A 20,203-nucleotide genomic window follows, 5' to 3' on the forward strand; every position below is an offset into this window, starting at 1 on the left:
CCAGTGCGGGACTCGATCCCAGGACCCTGAGATCATGACCTGAGCTGAAGGCAGCGGCTTAACCCACTGAGCCACCCAGGCGCCCCTTGAAAGCTTTTTAAAAGAATTTTAGTGTTCTGCCTGGGTCAATGAGAATGTGAAGTGAGGAACTTTTAATTTGATTGTAGTTTCAGAAGATGATCCTGGCTGTGATATGGAACATTGATTGCAGAGGGAAATACTGGAGGATAGAAGAGAAACTCTGTTTTTTTTTTTTTTTTTTTTTTTTTTTTTTTTTAAAGATTTTATTTATTTGAGAGAGAGAGAATGTACATGAGTCAGGGGAAGGGCAAAGAAGCAGACTCCCTGCTGAGCGGGGAGCCTGTTGTGGGGCTCGATCCCAGGACCCTGGGATCATGACCCAAGCCAAAGGCAGACACTTAACTGACTGAGCCACCCAGGCGTCCCAAAAAGAAACTGTTAAGTAAGTTATGATTTAAATTAGATGAGAGATCATGACCTGCATTTGTTACTGGGAGTGAATGTCAAAGACTTAACAGATTTGAGAGATGTTTAAGAGCGCGAAGCAGTGTAAGTTAGAGATGTGGGTAGGGGTCTCTGAATTGGACAGGTGAGAGTTATCCATTCGTAAATGTTTGGGAAGAGAAACCTTTTTTTTTCTTTTTCTTTTTTTTTTTTTTTAAGTAGGCTCTGCTCCTAGTGTGGGGCTTGAACTCTCAACCCTGAGTCCCATGCTCTACCAACTGAACCAGTTAGGTGCCCCAAGAGAAGCATTTCTTTTCTTTTCTTTTCTTTTCTTTTTTTTAAAAACATTTTGTTTATTTATTTGACACAGAGAGAGAGATCTCAAGTAGGCAGAGGGTCAGGCACAGTGTAGGGGGAAGCAGGCTCCCCAACAAGCAGGGAGCCTGATGTGGGGCTCAGTCCCAGGGCTCTGAGACCATGACCCAAGCTGAAGGCAGAGGCTTAACCTCTGAGCCACCCAGGCCCCTGAGAAGCATTTCTATGTGGAAAGATGATAACTTAATTTTAGATATGTGTTACATTTGCATGCTCTGCTGCATGTCCAGGTGGAGTATGGGTTGGGGCTCAGGCAGAAGCCTGTTGTGGGCTAAGAGTTGAAGGTCGATGGGAGGTGCCAAAGTGGAGAAAGCAGTTCTAAACAGCTCTTTCCAGAGGGCTTTTTTCCCTTGTCTCTCCCTACACACACACACACACACACACACACACTTTTTTTCCTCATGAAATGAGCAAAACAGATAAGCAAGAACCTCACTCTACTTATTTTGTCTTTTCTCAGAATTAGGTCATCAGTTTTGGGAGGATAGGACTTTTATACCTTTAAAAATAAAAATAATGGGGCACGTGCATGGCTCAGTTGGTATAGCGTCTACCTTTGGCTCAAGGTGTGATCTCTGGGTCATGGGATCGAGCCCTGCATCGGGCTCCCCACTCAGCAGGAAGTCTGCTTCTCTCTCTCCCTCTACCCCTCCCCTCCACCGTCTTTCTTCTTTGCTCTCAAATAAAATCTCAATAATAATAATGATGATGATAATGTCACACAGTAAATACCCAGCACAGTTCTGTGAAGAGTGAACACTTGATGCGTAGTACATTCAAAACTTATCCAATGTCTTTTTAATGTTGAGGTTGAGAATTTATAAAGTAAATGTTAAATGTACAGGTGGCATTTTTCTTTTTTGGTTTATTCCTTGTTAACTTTTTCAGAAGAGAAAGAAATAGCAATTGTGACCAACAGAGGGCACTAGCTTCCTTCTGGTTGATGAATAGGTTGACCCTTTACCTATCTGAAGAGCTCAGTAGACTGTTGCTCAGCAGTTGATTTTTTTTTGTGGTTTTTCTTTCTTGTTCTTTTTTTTAGATGGGATGGAGGTTGACACTACACCAACGGTTGCTGGACAGTTTGAGGATGCAGATGTTGATCACTGAAAATGATTTATGCTGCTGTGGGGTGAGTAGTTTATATTTTCTTCTTCTCATTGAACTTGAAAATCATGTGAAATAATTTTTATTTTCAGGAGAACTCTGTATAATTAGCAGTTTAGGAAAATGTTAGTTATCTGTTTCTGAAATTATTTGTGAAATTAGTGTTTTTTTTCCTCCTAAGGAATCAAGGTCTGCAAACAGCAATGTTCAGGTTAACATTTACACTTACCACATGTTAAGTGCTGTGCTAGACAGTGGTAGGCATTGAGGCATGGAAGAATAAGACACACCCATCCTCAGTGAACTCAGGAGGAGGACATTAGCCTGTTATTCAGAAATGGGCTCCCTAGTTGGCTCAGGTGGGAGCTGCAAAGTCTGAAATCACCTCCTGCTCTGCTCTTGAGTCATCTTTTCCCACTTGTGGTATTTGAAATCTTAATACATTCATCAGAAGACACAAAGCAGCTATTTGCTGCAACTCACTGCTATTCAATTTAGGGAGGAAGTAGTAGTAATTCCAAAACCAATCTAAGCCTTTAATTTAATCATAATCTTTTATTATTATTTATTTGAGAGAGAGAAAAAGAGCAAGAACAGGAGAGGGGTATAAAGGAAGAGGGAGAAGCAGACTTGCTGCTGAGCAGGGAGCCCGATGTGGGGCTCATTTCTAGGGCCTTAGGATCATGACCTGAGCTGAAGGCAATCACTTAACCAACTGAGCCACCCAAACATCCCTAATTTCATTATAATCTTGTATTGGCTTCCCGCCTTTGTAAAATAATGGAGGACCAAGATCCTGGGCACCTTAGTGTTCAAGACCATAAGTCCATGAACATTTGTCCAAAAGCTATCATTTTCCGAAGTTGCTTCATTTCTGCTTTCTTACTTTACTTTTATTTAGCCTTTTTTTTTTTTTTTTTTTTAGATTTTTAAAAAAAATTTATTTGTCAGAGAGAGAGAGCACAAGCAGGCATAGTGGCAGGCAGAAGCAGAGGGAGACGTAGGCTCCCTGCTGAGCAAGGATCCCGATGTGGGACTCCCATCTCGAGACCCTGAGATCATGACCCGAGCTGCAGCGGCTTAACCGACTGAGCCACCCAGGCGCCCCTCATTTCTTTCTTTCTTTTTTTTTTTTTTTTTTAAATTTTATTTATTTATTTGAGAGAGAGAGTGTGAAAATGGAGAGGTCAGAGGAAGCGCAGACTCCCCGCCGAACAGGGAGCCTGACGTAGGACTCGGTCCCAGGACTCCAGGATCATGACCTGAGCCAAAGGCAGTTGCTCAACCAACTGAGCCACCCAGGTGCCCCTCATTTCTGCTTTCTTGACTGACATAAAAGCTCACAGCCAGTTTTCCCTGACACGTTCTTGTGAGCTTTGCTATCCCTGACTTTGCTGCAATTTACCCTGAGAAATAAATTGTCCTTTGCCAGATTGAGTATCAACTGTATGTTTGATAATAACTAAAGGTCATGTTCATGTCATTTAGAGCTCTAAGACTAGTAATCCTAGTTGGCCTTCATGAGCTATTTTTACTTTGTTAAAATTGTTGTCCATCTTTCCCCTCTATAGTGTTCTCCTCTTCTGACCTGGTAGCATTTTCTTGAGTACCGACTGTCTTCCAGTCTTTGAAATGTTACTTATGCCCAGATCCTTTAATTTAAAGCATATAGTAATAGTTTGGCAAGATTTATGTATTTGGCTTGACTCTTAACACTGCTGTGAGTCATCCAGTTGGGTTGTGAGATCCCTCCTTTTTCTTAGTTCCATTTTATCTTCCAGATTGTTGCCATTGTGAACGGAACATTTCTTCTTACTCTAACCATGAAAAATGATGATGAATCTCTGTTTTCCTCGCAGGTGCTGCCAGTGGAACTATCAGAAAATATCTCTTAGAGTTCTGTGATTTATATTTCTTCTTTAAATACTTAATTTTTATTTCCACAGCATTTATTTCTGTCAGTGTAGCCATTTAGTCTAAAACCTGCATTGTCTCCTCTGCAGTTGCTGAAATTATGTGTTCATACTGCTGCAGCTCTATTAGCTTTAATTTTCAGATCTCACAGTTCCAGATATCAGTACTTCACTATTACACTGTATGGGAAATCTTTTGGTGCCAACTTAAGTCTTCTTCCCTTCTCACTTTCCTGCTTATCATGTTCTTTATAGCATGTTGACTTTTTCAGTTCGGTAATATGTAGTAACTTTCATTGAAACTGGAAAAAGATTTTTTGATCTTCTGCCTTTTACATATTTCTTCTTGAAAAATAGATTATTCAGAGAATATGCACCACTGCATTAATAAGGATTCTGAGAAACTCATTTGTTGTGTCAGTAATGGTTATACAAATGAGATATTACTGCAGTTCACTGGTGAGAATTCTTAGGATTCCTTGTAATGTAATTTTGTAGTGAAATAATCATAAAATAACCACAAACTTCCTAATGAGCTGATTTGTTTTCCATTCATTTTGTGCTACAGTTGGAGCAGAGAGCTATTTTATTCATAAAATTTATACAAGTTCTTCATCTGGATAATTGACCTGAATTCCAAACAGTGTCTTTAAATTTTCAATCATTTAAAATTGTTTTTGCCTTTAAGGAATGGAATAATTAGACTGTTTATGCAACCATTAATGATTTCAAGATAGTGGAACTAGAACCTCTCAGTGCATGAGATGGGGTGGAGTCAAGGCACAGGAGTGGTAGAATCACAGCTCTACCACATAACGGCTTCTGTGCCTTTGGGCAGTCCTCAGTTTCCTCCTTTGAAAATGGGGTTGATAAACTACCTGGCAGGATTGTTGCAAAGACTAAGATATAGATCTGTGTTCTCTGGCACTCTTGACTGGGCATCCAATAAATAATAGGTATTATTAAAAACACTGTAAATCTTATGTTTTTCAGATTCTGCTTATAACTAGGAAAGAACTTGGTGCCTCTTCTACTATGGAGTGGGTGTTGATGGAAGTCTTTTTCCTTCTCCAAAATTTACCTGAACCAGTTCTTTTTTGAGACAGACTATACCAGACAAAAAATTGTCACCAGCAGAAGAAACTATGACCTTTATTAACAAAGGTGAATTAACTTAACCAAGAGAGTATTTGTAGTTTATCATCTACCCCAAAATTCCTGTGCATAGGTACCCTCAGAGTAGGCCTTTGGTTCCAGCTTTCACTATATGCATCTTCTGTAACCTGGTAGGCCTACCTGGTAAGAATGTGCAGACACTTGAAGATGTAGGTAGACTGGATGGGAAGGAGGGAGGCTGAATCTAAGATAAACCCTTTTAGAGCCTAAGGATCCCATTACCCCTTAAAAAGAAAGACAAAGAGATCTCAGAGAAATCTTGGCTTCTGCTCGTTCTTCACGGTGAGGGTCTCTTTACTAATTTGGGACCCAGATTAATTCGTTCAGGCATCTTTAGGAAGCTTCTTGGGAAATTTCGTAGCCACATGAAATACCATAACATGGATGCTTCTGACTACCCTTTTATTCCTTTCACCATGTTTCACCAGTCTGTTTTGTTATAACCTCTTAGGTTATATCCTTTTATTTCTAACCTCTTAGGTCAGTTTCCATAACAAGTGAAATTGGGATGAAGTCATCAGAGTGCTTCAATGATAATTGTTTTGTCTTTGTAATAGTTTAACAAATAAATCTAGGTTTTCTATATTATTGTGCTCTCATTCTTGACTGAACCACTAATGAGAAAAAAAAATTTTTTTAAGTAAGACTGTCAAAAAACGAGAGTCTTATTGGTTTATTTTTATTTGACTTTTGAGAATATGAACAAGAAGTGAGTAAGAAAATGCATGGTTAGAGTTTTTAGAGGCAAATTTTTAGTAGGGCAAGGATATAATACATTTCAAGGGATTTCTGCTTCTTTCACTTAGATTGGGAATAATTTCTTACAATTCTCAATTTTTAATTTTCACAGAGACCAGGGTATTTGTAAGGTTGATTTATAGTTGCAAATTTATACTTGGACTTTCTGTACCATTATATGACTTTAAAAATATGGTTAGAAAAGCTATTCAGAATCACTTGGCTAATAAGTGACTAAAAGAACACATGTCCAGTGCTCTTTTCAGCAGTTTCACTTGGTTTCTGTCATCCTTCACGGTAGACTGAAAAAAAGCTGATTATCCTTTTTCTGACTAGACTCTCAGAAATACTGAATTTGTTACAATAGGCAAGAAAAGGGCCACTTGGAAACTGAAGTTGACTGAGGCCTTCTCTGTATCATCCGTTGTGTTGGATTCTTTATATACATATACATATAACATTCTGTTTTATTTTTTATTTTTTTAAGATTTTTATTTATTTATTTGGCAGACAGAGATCACAAGTAGGCAGAAGAGGCAGGCAGAGAGAGAGGAGTAAGCAGGCTCCCCACTGAGCAGAGAGCCCGATGTGGGCCTTCATCCCAGGACTCTGGGATCATGACCTGAGCTGAAGGCAGAGGCTTTAACCCACTGAGCCACCCAAGTGCCCCTACATAGAACATTCTTAATTGTCTTATGAAGTATAGGTGCTTTTATTATCCTGTTTTAAAGATGAGGAAACTATGGAAAGTGCTAAAATAACACTTAAGGTCATCTACATAGTGAGCTGTGATTTTTAATTTAGTGAGCTGTGCTCCAAAATAACATATAGCCTTACCATCTATCAGCAGTAGCAAGGAAACAAATTCTCTCTTAACTGCAGGATTTTGTTAAAATTTCAGCGAACAGCACAGGAAGTTCCCAAATTTATCTGCTCTCAGTCTCAGCAGCATTCATATTCTATCCTGGACATTTACCTCTTCTTAGGTAAGCAGTCGGGGTATTCTCATTGGCTAATCTTAGAAATTCCATTTAGGTCCTTTTTTAAAGTCATAGAAACTTGTCATCATGACTTTTGGTGAAGTAATAAAGTGCTCTGATAATATTGAAAAAATGTTGAAGAGATTCTGTGCACTGTTTCCTACAGGCACTGCATGGTCAGCTTGGTATTATGGGTAATGCAGTCATCTAAGATGCAGGAGACCAAGCATCTAGTTCTGGCTTGTCAGCCAAGGTATTTAAACCTCTCTGGACCTGTTTCCTCATCTGTAAAATGAGGCAACTAGACAAATGACTTTCAGAGATTTAGCTGTAACATTCTATAATATTAGTTGTGCCTATAACTGAGAAAATAGGTGAAAAAGAAAGATCAGGTCAGACTTCATAAAAATGAAATTCATAATGCTCAGCCAAGCCAACATTTCTTTTTTATTTTTTAAAGATTTTATTTATTTATCAGAGAGGGCCGGGGGAGAGAGCGAGCACAGGCAGACAGAATGGCAGGCAGAGGCAGAGGGAGAAGCAGGCTCCCTGCCCAGCAAGGAGCCCGATGTGGGACTTGATCCCAGAACGCTGGGATAATGACCTGAGCCGAAGGCAGCAGTCCAACCGAGCCACCCAGGTGTCCCAAGCCAACATTTCTTGATTCTATCTGAGCTTAATTTTAATGTTACTGTAATGATTTTCTTCCTATTTCTTGATGTAGAGGAAATTTAAAGAAAAGCCATGGAGATTTTCCCCCATAATGTGAGCCATCTAAACTATCCATAAAAGCTAGTGTTAGTAGTTATCTGTTCTAAATTCTGTTGTTTAAAAAATGTGTTCATAGGAGCACCTGGCTGGCTTAGTTGGTAGAGCATAAAATTTTTACATAAAAAGATTATATAAAATCTTAAAAATATAATAAAAAATATATTCATTAAAATGATCTCAGTGAGTTTTCTCCTCCCTTAGATCAATTTGTCAGATATTAATACTTTTCAAATAAGCTTGTTTAAATCTATGTACATTTGTGTATTTTGAAATCTTGTTAGGATCTTTGTCAGTACTGGTAAAGATGAGAGATGATGCATAGATAGATGGTCATGGTATATAGCCTTTTACTTTTAGAGGAAAACAAGTGTGATTACTCATTGTTCAGAGAGATACTAGATTTTTAAAGTTATTATTTATTTATTTCCAGAGAGAAAGCGTGAGATCATTGGTGGGTGGGTGGGGCAGAGTAGAGTGGGGAAAGAGTATCTCTAGCAGACTCCAAGCTGAGCATGGAGCCATTCATCCGGCTCAATCCCATGATCCCAGTAAAGAGTTTCAGCTTACCCAACAGAGCCACCCAGGTGCTCCTTAAGATTTATTTATTAGAGAGAGAAAGAGTGCAAGAGGATGAGGAGGGAGAGGGGCAGAGGAAGAGAGAATCTCAAGCAGACTCACCACTGAGAGTGGAGCCTGTGGTGGTGGTGGTGGGGCTTTATTTCATGACTCATGAGATCATGACCTAAACTGAAATCATGAGCTGGACCATCAACTGCCTAAGCTGCCCAGGCACCCTGATACTAAATACTTTAGATAGAATTTTATTTACCTGCAGAATTTCAGATAATATCCTTACTATGTAGCTAATTCTTGTGGAAATCCTGTTTGAAAAGAAATTCTAGAATGGATGACTCTGTATCCAGTACCCATCCTCTGTGACTAATATGAAATAATTCCAAGCAAATTCCTTATGAGGATTCTAATAGAATTATTGCCATTCTTTGACAAAGGAGCTGAAACAAACATTTTCCCTAGCATCTCTTATATATACATAAGTAAAACCAGTATGTAATTTGGAGAACTTTGTAATTTCAGATGAGAAGTCAGAAAAACTTGGGAGAGCAGTGAACCTAGTCAGAATTTTTGTTATTAACATAATCTTTTTTTTTTTTTTAAAGATTTTATTTATTTATTTGATAGAGAGAGATCACAAGTAAGCAGAGAGGCAGGCAGAGAGAGAGAGAGGAGGAAGCAGGCTCCCTGCTGAGCAGAGAGCCCGATGTGGGACTCGATCCCAGGACCCTGAGATCATGACCTGAGCCGAAGGCAGCGGCTTAACCCACTGAGCCACCCAGGCACCCTGTTATTAACATAATCTTAAGAAGATAAAGGGAATATGGCACCTAGCTGGCTCAGTCAGTGGAGTGTGCAGTTCTTGATCTAAGGGTTGTGAGTTTGAGCCCCATGTTGGGTATAGAGATTAGTTAAAAATAAAATCTTAGGGACGCCTGGGTGGCTCAGTTGGTTAAGCAGCTGCCTTCGGCTCAGGTCATGATCCCAGCGTCCTGGGATCGAGTCCCACATCGGGCTCCTTGCTCCGTAGGGAGCCTGCTTCTCCCTCTGACTGCCTTCTACTCTGTCTGCCTGTGCTCGCTCTCTCTCGCTCTCTCTCTGACAAATAAATAAAATCTTAAAAAATAAAAATAAATAAAATAATATCTTAAAAAAGAGATAAGGAAAAATAGAAGTATATAACTCAGGGATAAGGGTAAATAGAAGTGTCTGGAGGCTAATTCTTAAGATTTAAATGACTACTTTGAAGATTATATGAATCATGAATATAGTTAGAACAGTGCCTAGAAAATGGCTCAAAAATGTTAATTATTACACAATAATTATTACAGCAGTAATTCTTTTTTTTTAAGATTTTATTTATTTGACAGACATCCCAAGTGGGCAGAGGGGCAGGCAGAGGGAGAGGGGGTGCCAGGGAGCCCAATTCGGGGCTTGATCCTAGGAGTCTGGGATCGTGACCTGAACCAAAGGCAGAGGCTTTAACCCACTGAGCCACCCAGGCACCCCTACAGCAATAATTCTTTTTTTTTTTTTAAAGATTTTATTTAATTATTTGACAGAGACCAAAGCAGGCAGAGAGAGAGGAGAAAGAAGGCTCCCCGCAGAGCAGAGAGCCCAATGTGGGGCTTGATCCCAGGACCCTGCGATCGTGACCTGAGCTGAAGGCAGAGGCTTTAACCCACTGAGCCACCCAGGCACCCCTACAGCAGTAATTCTTAACAGAAAGAAGAAGCTGCAGATAGGTGTTAACTGACACTTAGAATATATCTGAGAAATCTGAAATTTAAAAATCTGCTGAGCAATTAAAATAGATGTGATGAGATTTATGCATTTTCCTCATAGAACCTTTTGGCCTTCCCTGCAAGTCTCTTTCCTACTTTACAGACAGGTCCAGTATACTTGAATATCTAGTTTTTAGGCTTACAATAGGTTAGAAAAGGAGAAAGGGGTGGTTGCATCAGGCATATCAATAGCAGCAGTAAGTAGTTGACAGGATTATGAAGAAAAGCAAATATTGGTTACCCAAAAATATAGCAGTCTAGCCTTTATAGTATGTAGTGCAAATACGAGGATGGTGCAGCAATTTATCTTCACAAAAGTGTGACTAAAATTATTAGTGGTTAGAGGTTTGAGATAGAAGAGTCTGAGTTACTGGTAATAACAAGCTTAAGGTTATGACCAAAAGTTGTAGCTGAGGCAGAACAGAAGAAAAAATATTGAAAAGCCTTTCAGGTTCAGCCAATGAACTGGGAAGCCAAGACACTGGAAGAATCATCTTTGTGGGTATTGGAATCCTCAAGAACTGTAACTGGAATGGTGGCGTAGAGGCTGAGTGAAACAGGAACGAAGTTCTTATAGGACCTGGGGGAACTGAGGGCAATAGAGGGTAGAAAATTGCAGTTAGAAGTATCCAGGTGGTGGAGGGCATGGTCTGATGACAGGTTTTTAATGGAGGGAAGAAAGAGGAACCTGTTCCACCTCCCGGCCCAGTGGTATCAGAGGTGGTGTGGAGAAAAGAGCTACCATTTCAGAGGGCTGCAGGGGAAGCACTGTCATCTATAGTCTCGAATTCTGACACGTGTAGAGGGCTGGGTGTTTTCACAAATTAATACTCTTTTTTCTTAAACCACAGAGTCTCATGAAATAGTAGTTGAAACACAGCTCCATGTTTGGAAGACATAGGGAGTGGCAGTGGGATCATTTTAAAGGGAACAACCTTTATTTTATGTTGCCATGACAGGATTCAGGCCTAGTATTGCCAGATCTTTGGGATTTTTTTTTGAGAATCCGGAACTGGATTTTTGTGTGAAAAAGACTACATACAACACTAGCTTTTTATTTACTTATTTTAAAATATTGTGCAGGCCAAATAAAATCACAATTTTATGAACTGTGCTTTTTAAAATAAAGACTAGTATTTGTAAGTTCATGAGTCAAAGTCCATGATCCTCAACCTGGTTGCCTTGCTGGGTCATCTGCTACCATTCAGTCCAATCTGCAGGTGTAAAGGGAGTGACTTTGACCAGCTGATCACCAAACAGCACTTAAATTACCTGACAGTTTATCAGTTGTTTGATTATTACTCAAACATATCTGATTTCACCCCTTATTTTTTTACTTTCAATTCTAACTCTCATAATGGAATTTCCTTGGAAGAGAAACACACTTAACTTTATAGCTAGAATTTTTAATGAAAAGTAGACCTCATATGATAAAAGGAAGCATCTAATGAAAGAAAACTTAGAGGCTCTTTAAGCCCAACAAAACAAAACACTAGTTAATTCCTAAATAAATTTTAACATAAAATCTTTAATGTTGCTTAAAAACCTTCAATTTTACTTTAATCATAATGATAACTGAGAAGTTTTTTTGTATTGAAATAGAAGTCTAAGGATGGTATTTGGCTCTTTTTGACCTCAGGGCAGCAAAACCCTCTGGACTTAGTTTCCTTATCTGTTAAATGGAGATTAAAAATACATGCCCTACCTGCTACATAAGGCAGCTGTTAGGATCAAATGAGTGTGAAAAGCTTACCTCTTGACTTTGTATGGGCAGTTTGTTTTATTTTGTTAAGGGATAACAACTTGCCTAAAGCTAGTGAGATTGTCTATTTAGAAAAAATATTTTAGAGTATATTTAAAATTTAAGAAACCACTCGAATATGAGTGGATATATAATCTATTTCCAAAAGGAACTTTCCTATTGATAGATGACACTGCTGATGGTATCATTGTGTGACATAATGACTAAAATCTACCCTCTCTAGGTCTGTAAGCATGACTAGTCCCACTTTGGCTAATAATCCTGTTCATTCAGGTCAGATTTGATACACACTCTTTCTCTGGTCCTATTATCACCTCCCTTCCCTTCTCAACCTGTGCTCCTTTTTTTGTCAAAATTAGTAATTATCACTTGAGATGTATATTTAACATAATGAGTCTTTTTTTAAAAAAAAAGATTATTTGGGGGGCACCTGGGTGGCTTAGTGGGTTAAGCCTCTGCCTTCGGCTCAGGTCATGATCCCAGAGTCCTGGGATCGAGCCCCACATCGGGCTCTCTGCTCAGCAGGGAGCCTGCTTCCCCCTCTCTCTGCCTGCCTCTCTGCCTACTCGTGATCTCTGTCTGTCAAGTAAATAAAATCTAAAAAAAAAAGATTTATTTTTTTACTTAGAGAGAGCTGGGGAGGGGAGAGGGAGAGAGAGAATCCTAAGCAGACTCGTCGCTGAGCATGTAGCCCAACGCAGGGCTTGATCTCGTGACCCTGAGATCATGACTTGAGCCAAAACCAAGAGTCGGACACTCAACCAACTGAGGCACCCAGGTACCCCTAATGTTTTTTCTAGCAGCATTTAATACACAGTCAAAAGAACAAGTCTTAACTGAGAAACACAGGATTTCTCCTTTTCACAGTAATTGGGATTTTTAAGTTCCAGTGATGATGACTACAAGGCACCTCCTCGGAGGAAGCTAAACATTGATGAGTCCAGTGCAGCCAGTATGTTGAATATGAAGTGATAAAATCTTTATCACATCCAGCTTGACTGTCCTGTAACTTAGTTTGAGTCTTTTGGAATAGTTATTCCTTTTTATTAATTGTATGGTTGTTATACAGCCATGGGAGAAAAAAGCTGAACATCAAAATCATCAACAATATACCTGAAAGACAAAATAGAGTAAAATAAAAACAATCTAAGGATGTTGATAATCACTCAGTGTCTATAATTTAAGATTACATACCTAGAGATTTGGAAATCTATGTTTAAAAGAATTAGCTGCATCAATTCTACATGAAACACATGGATATTTTTTAATATAACATTCTCACATTTTTCCTCAACCATGAGTCCTTGAAAACAGTATGTACCTGGTATAACGAGAAGGACCTAAACAGTGAATTGAAAGGATAAATAGATCTGGAGTTCTAGTTCTGGCCCCATTACTGATTTCCCGAGTGAGAAACCCTGGATTTAGGTCCATTTGCTCTTCTCTAAAATAGCAACACTGTGTCCTTCCATGCCTCAGAGATGTATATACTGGGAGAATAAGGCAACTGAAAGCACTCTTGAGTTTTCATTTGGAATGCTCAAACACTTCTTTCTTTTCTTTTTTTCCTCATCACTCACAGTGTTAATAGCTTTTAGAGCTATTCCAAGCAAAATGTCTAAAATAAAATTTCAATGCTGAACTTTTATATCTTTTTTTTTTTTAAAGATTTTATTTATTTATTTGACAGAGAGAGATCACAAGTAGGCAGAGAGGCAGGCAGAGAGAGAGAGAGAGGAGGAAGCAGGCTCCCTGCTGAGCAGAGAGCCTGATGCGGGACTCGATCCCAGGACCCTGAGATCATGACCTGAGCCGAAGGCAGCGGCTTAACCCACTGAGCCACCCAGGCGCCCCAAACTTTTATATCTTAAATAGAAAATATGTGGGGCACCTGCCTGTCTCAGTCAGTTGACCGTCCGACTGGGATCGAGCCCCATGTTGGGCTCCATACTTGGCATGGGGTCTGCTTGAGAGCCTCTCTCCCCGTCTCCCTCTGCCCCTTCCCCCACTCTTTCCCTCACTCTTTCTCTCAAATGAATACATAAAATCTTTTTTTCTAAAAAAAGAAAATATGTAAAAAGTAAAGTGTCATATATTAGTAAATATTCATTTTTGAGGTCACACCAGATAAATCTAGCATGTGGCTATTGGTTAATTTTTTGGTGGGGAAATAGGGCTGGGGGAGACAGCCGTAAGGCTCAAATCACTGTCTTGAAAGGGATGTCTGGGGGCAGCTGGGTGGCTCAGTGGGTTAAGCCTTTGCCTTTGGCTCAGGTCATGATCTCAGGGACCTGGGATCAAGTCCCACATCGGGCTCTCTGCTTGACAGAGAGCCTGCTTCCTCCTTTCTCTCTCTGTCTCTGCCTGCTTCTTTGACTACCTGTGATCTCTGTCAAGTAAATAAATAAAATATTTTTTAAAAAAGGGATGTCTGCAATAATTAATATTTTTATCTTAACATATTTAGGCTTAAAGCTCTAAATTAGTTTAAACTCAGATTAAGAATGAGTTTATGTCACATGCAGATTTGATATTTTTTTACTCGTTTGACTAGGATTTGGATAGCTTAACACACCTTTGAAAGATGAGTCTGTTTTGCAACCAAAGGCTTTAAAAGGAAAAAAAAAAAAAGGAAAGAAACAACCTATATGTTAACTGATCCACAAAATTTGACATGTTCTTTATAAAGTCAGAGCTAGAGCATAAGATACTACATTGAAAATGTTTTCCAAAAGTTTTCATTATATGAAATATGTAAACTAGATAATTAGTTTTTCAAAATTTTTTTATTTATTTGAGATAGAGCACAAGCAGGGAGAGCAGCAGAGGGAGAGGGAGCAGCAGATTCCCCACTGAGCAGGGAGCCCAATGCAGAGCTCAGTCCCAGGACCCCAGGATCATGATCTGAGTCAAAGGCAGTTGCTTAACTTCCTGAGCACCCCTACAGACTTAATTCTATACGTATTATTATAGTCACATTTCTACTATTTTAAATTAATTTTGGAGAGATGGCAAGAGCCATTAGAAAAATTAAAATTACCTCTGCTATGAAGAGAAACAAGAAAAACAAGGAGTATGCCTTCTAAGAATAGTTTGCTCCCTGCTTGGTCAAGAAGGGAAAGATATCTTGGGATGACTCCTCTGTCTCACTCAGTGGCATCACCTAATGTAGCTTCAACAGGGTTTTGTTTATTTGATGCTCTTTTATTTGGCTGTTTGAATGACTCTTGTAAAAATAAAATTTCTTTATGATTTTATTTTCTTTATTAAGTAGGCTCCATGCCCAGTGTGGAGCACAATGTAGGACCTGATCTCAGGACCCTAAGATCAAGACCTGAGCTGAGATCAAGAGTTGGACACTTAACTGACTGAGCCACCCAGATGCTCCCTAAGATTTTATTTCTAAGTAATCTCTACACCCAACATGGGGCTTGAACTCAACCACAAGATCAATCAAGACTCAAATGCGCTACTGAGCCAGCCGGGTGCCCCTAAAACTATAATTTCTTATTTTTCCCATCCTTCCTATAGTTTGGCGTTAGCTTCATTTGATGCCATTTTGTTTGTTGTTTGCCAATGGAAACGTAACTTCAGTGAATGACAAAATCTAATGTCAAACTGGAATTCAATATTCTAAAAAGTGCCATTTATTCACGTATATCTTTTATCTATATCTATTTAAGGATTCTTGTATTGCTTTTCATTCCTAAACCTCTTAAACAAGTGTAGGAACAAACCTCTTTAAACCAAGAGCTATAAGAAGTCTTAGTTAAGTCTATTTGGGAAAAGCTGGGAAATCCTTAGGCCAACAAAGAATTTTTGTATATTTTCAACAAGCCAATTAGGGCCAGAGATAATTGCTAAAAAGTTTAATCCCAATGCTATTTATAAAAGATTCCTTGAATATGAAGAAACAAAATAAATACATACTTTTTTCTTTGGGTATCTGGATTTTTGGGGGGTAAGTGGTTCCATAAAATGTTTCAGTAATAGCTACAAGTAATGTTACCTTCCTATCTGGACTATACTAGCATGAACAGAATGTAGTCTCTTTCCCCATCCTACTACTCTCTGGTCTGTACCCTTTTAAAAGGAGCAGAAGTGATTTCTCCTCTTTTTTCTATCATGAGACTTTTTTCTAGTATGTTCTTCCAGGAAGAATATATTAAATGATTTGGGCTAGAAAACATTTTTTTAAAGATTTAAAAAAAGTAATCTCTGTAGGGGGCACCTCGGTAGCTCAGTGCGTTAAACCTCTGCCTTTGGCTCAGGACGTGATCTCAGGGTCCTGGGATCAAGCCCTGCACTGGGCTCTCTGTTCAGCAGGGAGCCTGCTTCCCCCTCTCTCTCTGCCTGTTTTTCTGCCTTCTTGTGATCTGTCAAATAAATAAATAAAATCTTAAAAAAAAAAAAAAAAGTAATCTCTATACCCACCATGGTGTTCGAACTTAAAACCCTGAAATCAAGAGTCACATGTTCCATGGAGACAGCCAGGCACCTGCATGACTTTTTGCTTTAGGCTGTGTTTTCTGGGGGTGCCTGGCGGGCTTGGTCCATACAGCATGTGACTCTTAATCTTAGGGTTGTGAGTTTGAGCCCCATGTTGGGTATAGAGATTAATTTAAAAAAAAGGAAGTGTCAGTCTGATTTTTTTTTTCCTTTTAATAATTCTTTTGGAAGCTCTCCTGGGTGGCTCAGTCAGTTAAGCATCAGACTCTTGATTTCAGCTAAAGTCGTGATCTTGGGGTCATGAGATTAAGCCCTGTATCAGGCTCTCCACTGGGCATGGAGCCTGCTTAGAATTCTCTCTCCCTCTGCCCCCTTACCCCACTTGCTCACGTGCTCTCTCTCTAAAACAAACAAACAATAAATAAAAATTCTTTTGGAAAGGTCTACCTCCATTTTAGTGTTATTTTAAGTAATGGATGATATAATTCTTTTTTTAAGGGTTTTTTTTTTTTTTTGTAAATCTCTATACCCAACATGGGGCTCAAACTCATGAACCCCGAGATCAAGAGTTACTCACTCCTCTGACCAACATTGGGCTCCTTGCTCAGCGGGAGCCTGCTTCTCCCTCTGCCTACTGCTCCCCCCTGCTTGTGTGCTCCCTCTCACTCTCTCTGACAAATAAGTAATATTTTTTTAAAATCAAGAGAAAATTTTAAAAAGTTATTAGAAAACACTAGCAATCTTTTTTTTTTTAATTAAAGATTTTATTTATTTATTTGTCAGAGAGAGAGAGAGAGCGAGCACAGGCAGACAGAATGGCAGGCAGAGGCAGAGGGAGAAGCAGGCTCCCCACCGAGCAAGGAGCCCGATGTGGGACTCGATCCCAGGACGCCAGGATCATGACCTGAGCCGAAGGCAGCTGCTTAACCAACTGAGCCACCCAGGCGTCCCAACACTAGCAATCTTTAGAACTGAAAAATAGCTGCCATTGTTAGCATTTTAAAATACAAACTTTTTCTGATATTTTTTCATGTTTAGGTCCACTAATTTTATTACGGAGCAAAATAGGTCTTAAGTGTGAAATAAAGGCATGGAAGGTGAATGTGAGGAGTTAAGTGTGCTGGGTTTTCAAACATATTGTGCCAGTGTTCCCTTCTATATGTACCCTAATTTTTAAAAATGTATTTAAATTAACAGAATTTATTTTTTTAAAGATTTTTCATTATTTATTTGACAGATAGAGATCACAAGTAGGCAGAGAGGCAGGCAGAGAGAAAGAGAGGAGGAAGCAGGCTCCTTGCTAAACAGAGAGCCCGACGTAGGGCTCGATCCCAGAACCCTGGGAACATGACCTGAGCCGACTGCAGAGGCTTCAACCCACTGAGCCACCCAGGTGCCCCCAAATTAACAGAATTTAAACAGAAATGAGCAACAAGAAACAAAATGCTAAAAGTGGATAAAAATGATGAACTAATAAAGGCCGGGCATCCTCACAGTCATTTATAGTTACGATTTATAATCAGGCTTCTAAGAGGTGACTAAACAAAATCAAGAAATGCTGATAACTTAAAAAAATAAATGCATATTAAAGTAAGAGAAGTTTCATATATCTGATCCAGATAGAAATAACAGGAATGCAATTGTGGATAATTTTAAAACTATACTTATTACAGTTATCCATTGTTTCATGAGATGCTCTTTTGCAAAATGAGTCAAATGAGCTAAACATTATTTTATCTGGAACTCACAAATTTGAAAAAAGAAATTCCCTTTAGTAAGAAATGTGTTTTTTTTTTTAATGGAAGGAATCACTCCTCAGTTTTTTGGTCTATATGTCAGAGTTTCTTAAAGTGGTATCATACCTGAAAATGACTACCCTTAACTAGATAACTTTATTTCTTTGAAGAAAAAGTTGTAAAGGATACTGTACAAATAAAGTATTATTTCAGGTATGTTAACCATCTTTTTCATTTTCTTTTTTGTCCCTATTCTGGTTTTGGAAATTGACATGTTAAAGTGACATTGCATATCATTTTAAAATACCCTAATTTTGTAATCATATTAGTAAAAATATGCTTACCTAAAGAAGGAGCGAGCCAATATACTATAAAAAACCGAAGGAATGCTTCATCAAAACACTTGAAATGCAGTGAAAGTGCCAAAGCTGGATTAAATACAGCTCCTGTTAGACTTCCTCCTGTAATACATTTTAAGCAGAGTGATACCAAACCATGTATTTTGCATTTTCTTATAACTACTTTATTTTAGGTGTTTAAGTGTTCTTATGCTATAATCTTCCTTTGCAGAATCACCTGACATATTATAGAATATAAAAATAGATTATACATTATGATGTGCTAGGACATTGAGGTTTTTTTTAAAGATTTTATTTATTTATTTGACAGAGAACACAAGTAGGCAGAGAGGCAGGCAGAGAGAGAGGAGGAAGCAGGCTCCCTGCTGAGCAGAGAGCCCGATGCGGGACTCGATCCCAGGACCCTGAGATCATGACCTGAGCCGAAGGCAGCAGCTTAACCCACTGAGCCACCCAGGCGCCCCTAGGACATTGAGTTTTAATCCAGTGCTTTTCCTATATATTATAGAATGCATATTGAAAGTTAATCTGTTCTATAATTGGTCCTTCAAGTTTATGAAATAGGAGATTTGGCTGGCAATCTTTTAACATTCATCAATGTAAGTGAAAAAATAATAAATAATGAAAATACATTTAAAATGGATACAATACCTTAGGATCCTCTTGGGCATAAGTATACCTTTATGTTGAAAACAAAAAAATGGACCAAAGTATTATCATTGGCTCCATTTTTACTTGTCAACAGAGAGAGCCCTGAAGAAGGGACTGTGAATGGCATGTGAATTATGTTAATAAAGTGGCTACAAAATTATTTATTTATTTATTATTTATTTATTATTATTATTTTTAAAGATTTTATTTATTTATTTGACAGACAGAGATCACAAGTAGGCAGAGAAGCAGGCAGAGAGAGAGGAGGAAGCAGGCTCCCCGCTGAGCAGAAAGCCCGATGCGGGGCTCGATCCCAGTACCCTGGGATCATGACCTGAGCCGAAGGCAGAGGCTTTAACCCACTGAGCCACCCAGGCACCCCCAAAATTTTTTAAATAAAAAAAGTGATCGTGTATAGTTGTGAAAGGTAAGCAAAAATTCTGTTGATTACTTTTCAGGATTCATGATCCAGCTCTGCACCCAGGTTCTCTCTCTGACGTGGAGCCTAGCAGTTTAGTTCTGGCCACACAAGCAAGTAAGGAAAAGCCAAGGAGGCTAGACTTCTTCAAATGGACGAGATCTGTGGCTCAGCTTTTCAGAACATACCCTAAGAATACTACTGAGAGAGTAACATTTCTCTTACTTCTTCTGTGTAGAAGCTTGGGCATACCCATTGGCCTCTGATTCAGCCACAGAGATATATCCTGATATCTTCACAAACTTTACCTTGACATATGCCACTATATAGCATGCTGTCTTCATAAAATGCAGTAAAATTGGAAATTTAGCAACCCTTTCATAAGATTTCACTAATGAGATATTATACTTGATAGGCTGCAAATATTGAAGCTGTGTCAAAATGAAGGTGTTGAGCAGTGAACTAAGTTCACTCCATGGCTAAGAGTTTTTTCTAGAACACAGGCCTCACAGTATGATTCAAACTCATGTCTCAGCAATTATAAAAGATACCATGTTCAGAATCAGTCTTGAATAGTCAATCCTGGAATGTTAAACCTGCAACTGCCAAGGACCAACAAAATTGTTTGGTTTGTAGGTAGTCATTTCAGTTCAATAAAAAAATTGTTGAGTTCCTATATAGTAGACATCATGGGCAAAAGATAAGGACTTATACGGGTCTTTACATTACAGTGTAATATATGCTATGATAATACAAGTGACCTGTGCTTTTTTGAGACATGCATAAGTAAAAATAGACTGACCCACTGCTCTCATAATTAGTTTATTTTGGTGTTCCCATTAGGCCTTTGCTATTTCCATTAGGTCTAAGAACACTATCCATCAGTCTTAGACCATCCTAAAATTCAAACTACTTCACTTGCCCTATCTTCTAGTCCTCACATCAC

At 38.8% G+C, this 20,203-nt stretch overlaps 2 protein-coding genes across 10 annotated transcripts in view; one reads left to right on the top strand and one right to left on the bottom strand.

Moving 5' to 3' along the window:
- The window catches only part of CLNS1A (chloride nucleotide-sensitive channel 1A), a 46,416-nt gene that overhangs the window by 19,473 nt on the left and 6,740 nt on the right, over positions 1-20,203 (top strand). For 4 of the 7 annotated variants that reach the window (XR_004289085.1, XR_004289086.1, XM_032357356.1 and 1 more), the window contains exon 6: positions 1,883-1,972. Coding sequence is in view for 5 of the 7 variants with exons in the window: in XM_032357356.1 (XP_032213247.1) it covers positions 1,883-1,950 (68 nt within the window). In the remaining 2 variants the exon portion in view is untranslated. Of the gene's footprint in view, positions 1-1,882; positions 1,973-4,853; positions 5,625-19,297; positions 19,317-20,203 lie in introns of those variants that run through there. The other 3 variants (XM_032357359.1, XM_032357354.1, XM_032357358.1) reach the window with 2 other exon arrangements.
- AQP11 (aquaporin 11) overlaps positions 53-20,203 on the bottom strand; it is a 28,062-nt gene continuing 7,911 nt past the window's right edge. Inside the window, exons 2-3 of one of the 3 annotated variants that reach the window (XM_032357360.1) lie at positions 18,115-18,290; positions 53-85 (exon numbers count right to left, since the gene is read on the bottom strand). In XM_032357360.1, coding sequence (XP_032213251.1) covers positions 59-85; positions 18,115-18,290 — 203 coding nt within the window. In that variant the 3' untranslated portion in view covers positions 53-58. Of the gene's footprint in view, positions 86-12,362; positions 12,758-18,114; positions 18,291-20,203 lie in introns of those variants that run through there. The other 2 variants (XM_032357361.1, XM_032357362.1) reach the window with 2 other exon arrangements.

Source organism: Mustela erminea, chromosome 9, assembly GCF_009829155.1.
Source record: "Mustela erminea isolate mMusErm1 chromosome 9, mMusErm1.Pri, whole genome shotgun sequence".
NCBI classification, from domain to species: Eukaryota; Metazoa; Chordata; class Mammalia; order Carnivora; family Mustelidae; genus Mustela; species Mustela erminea.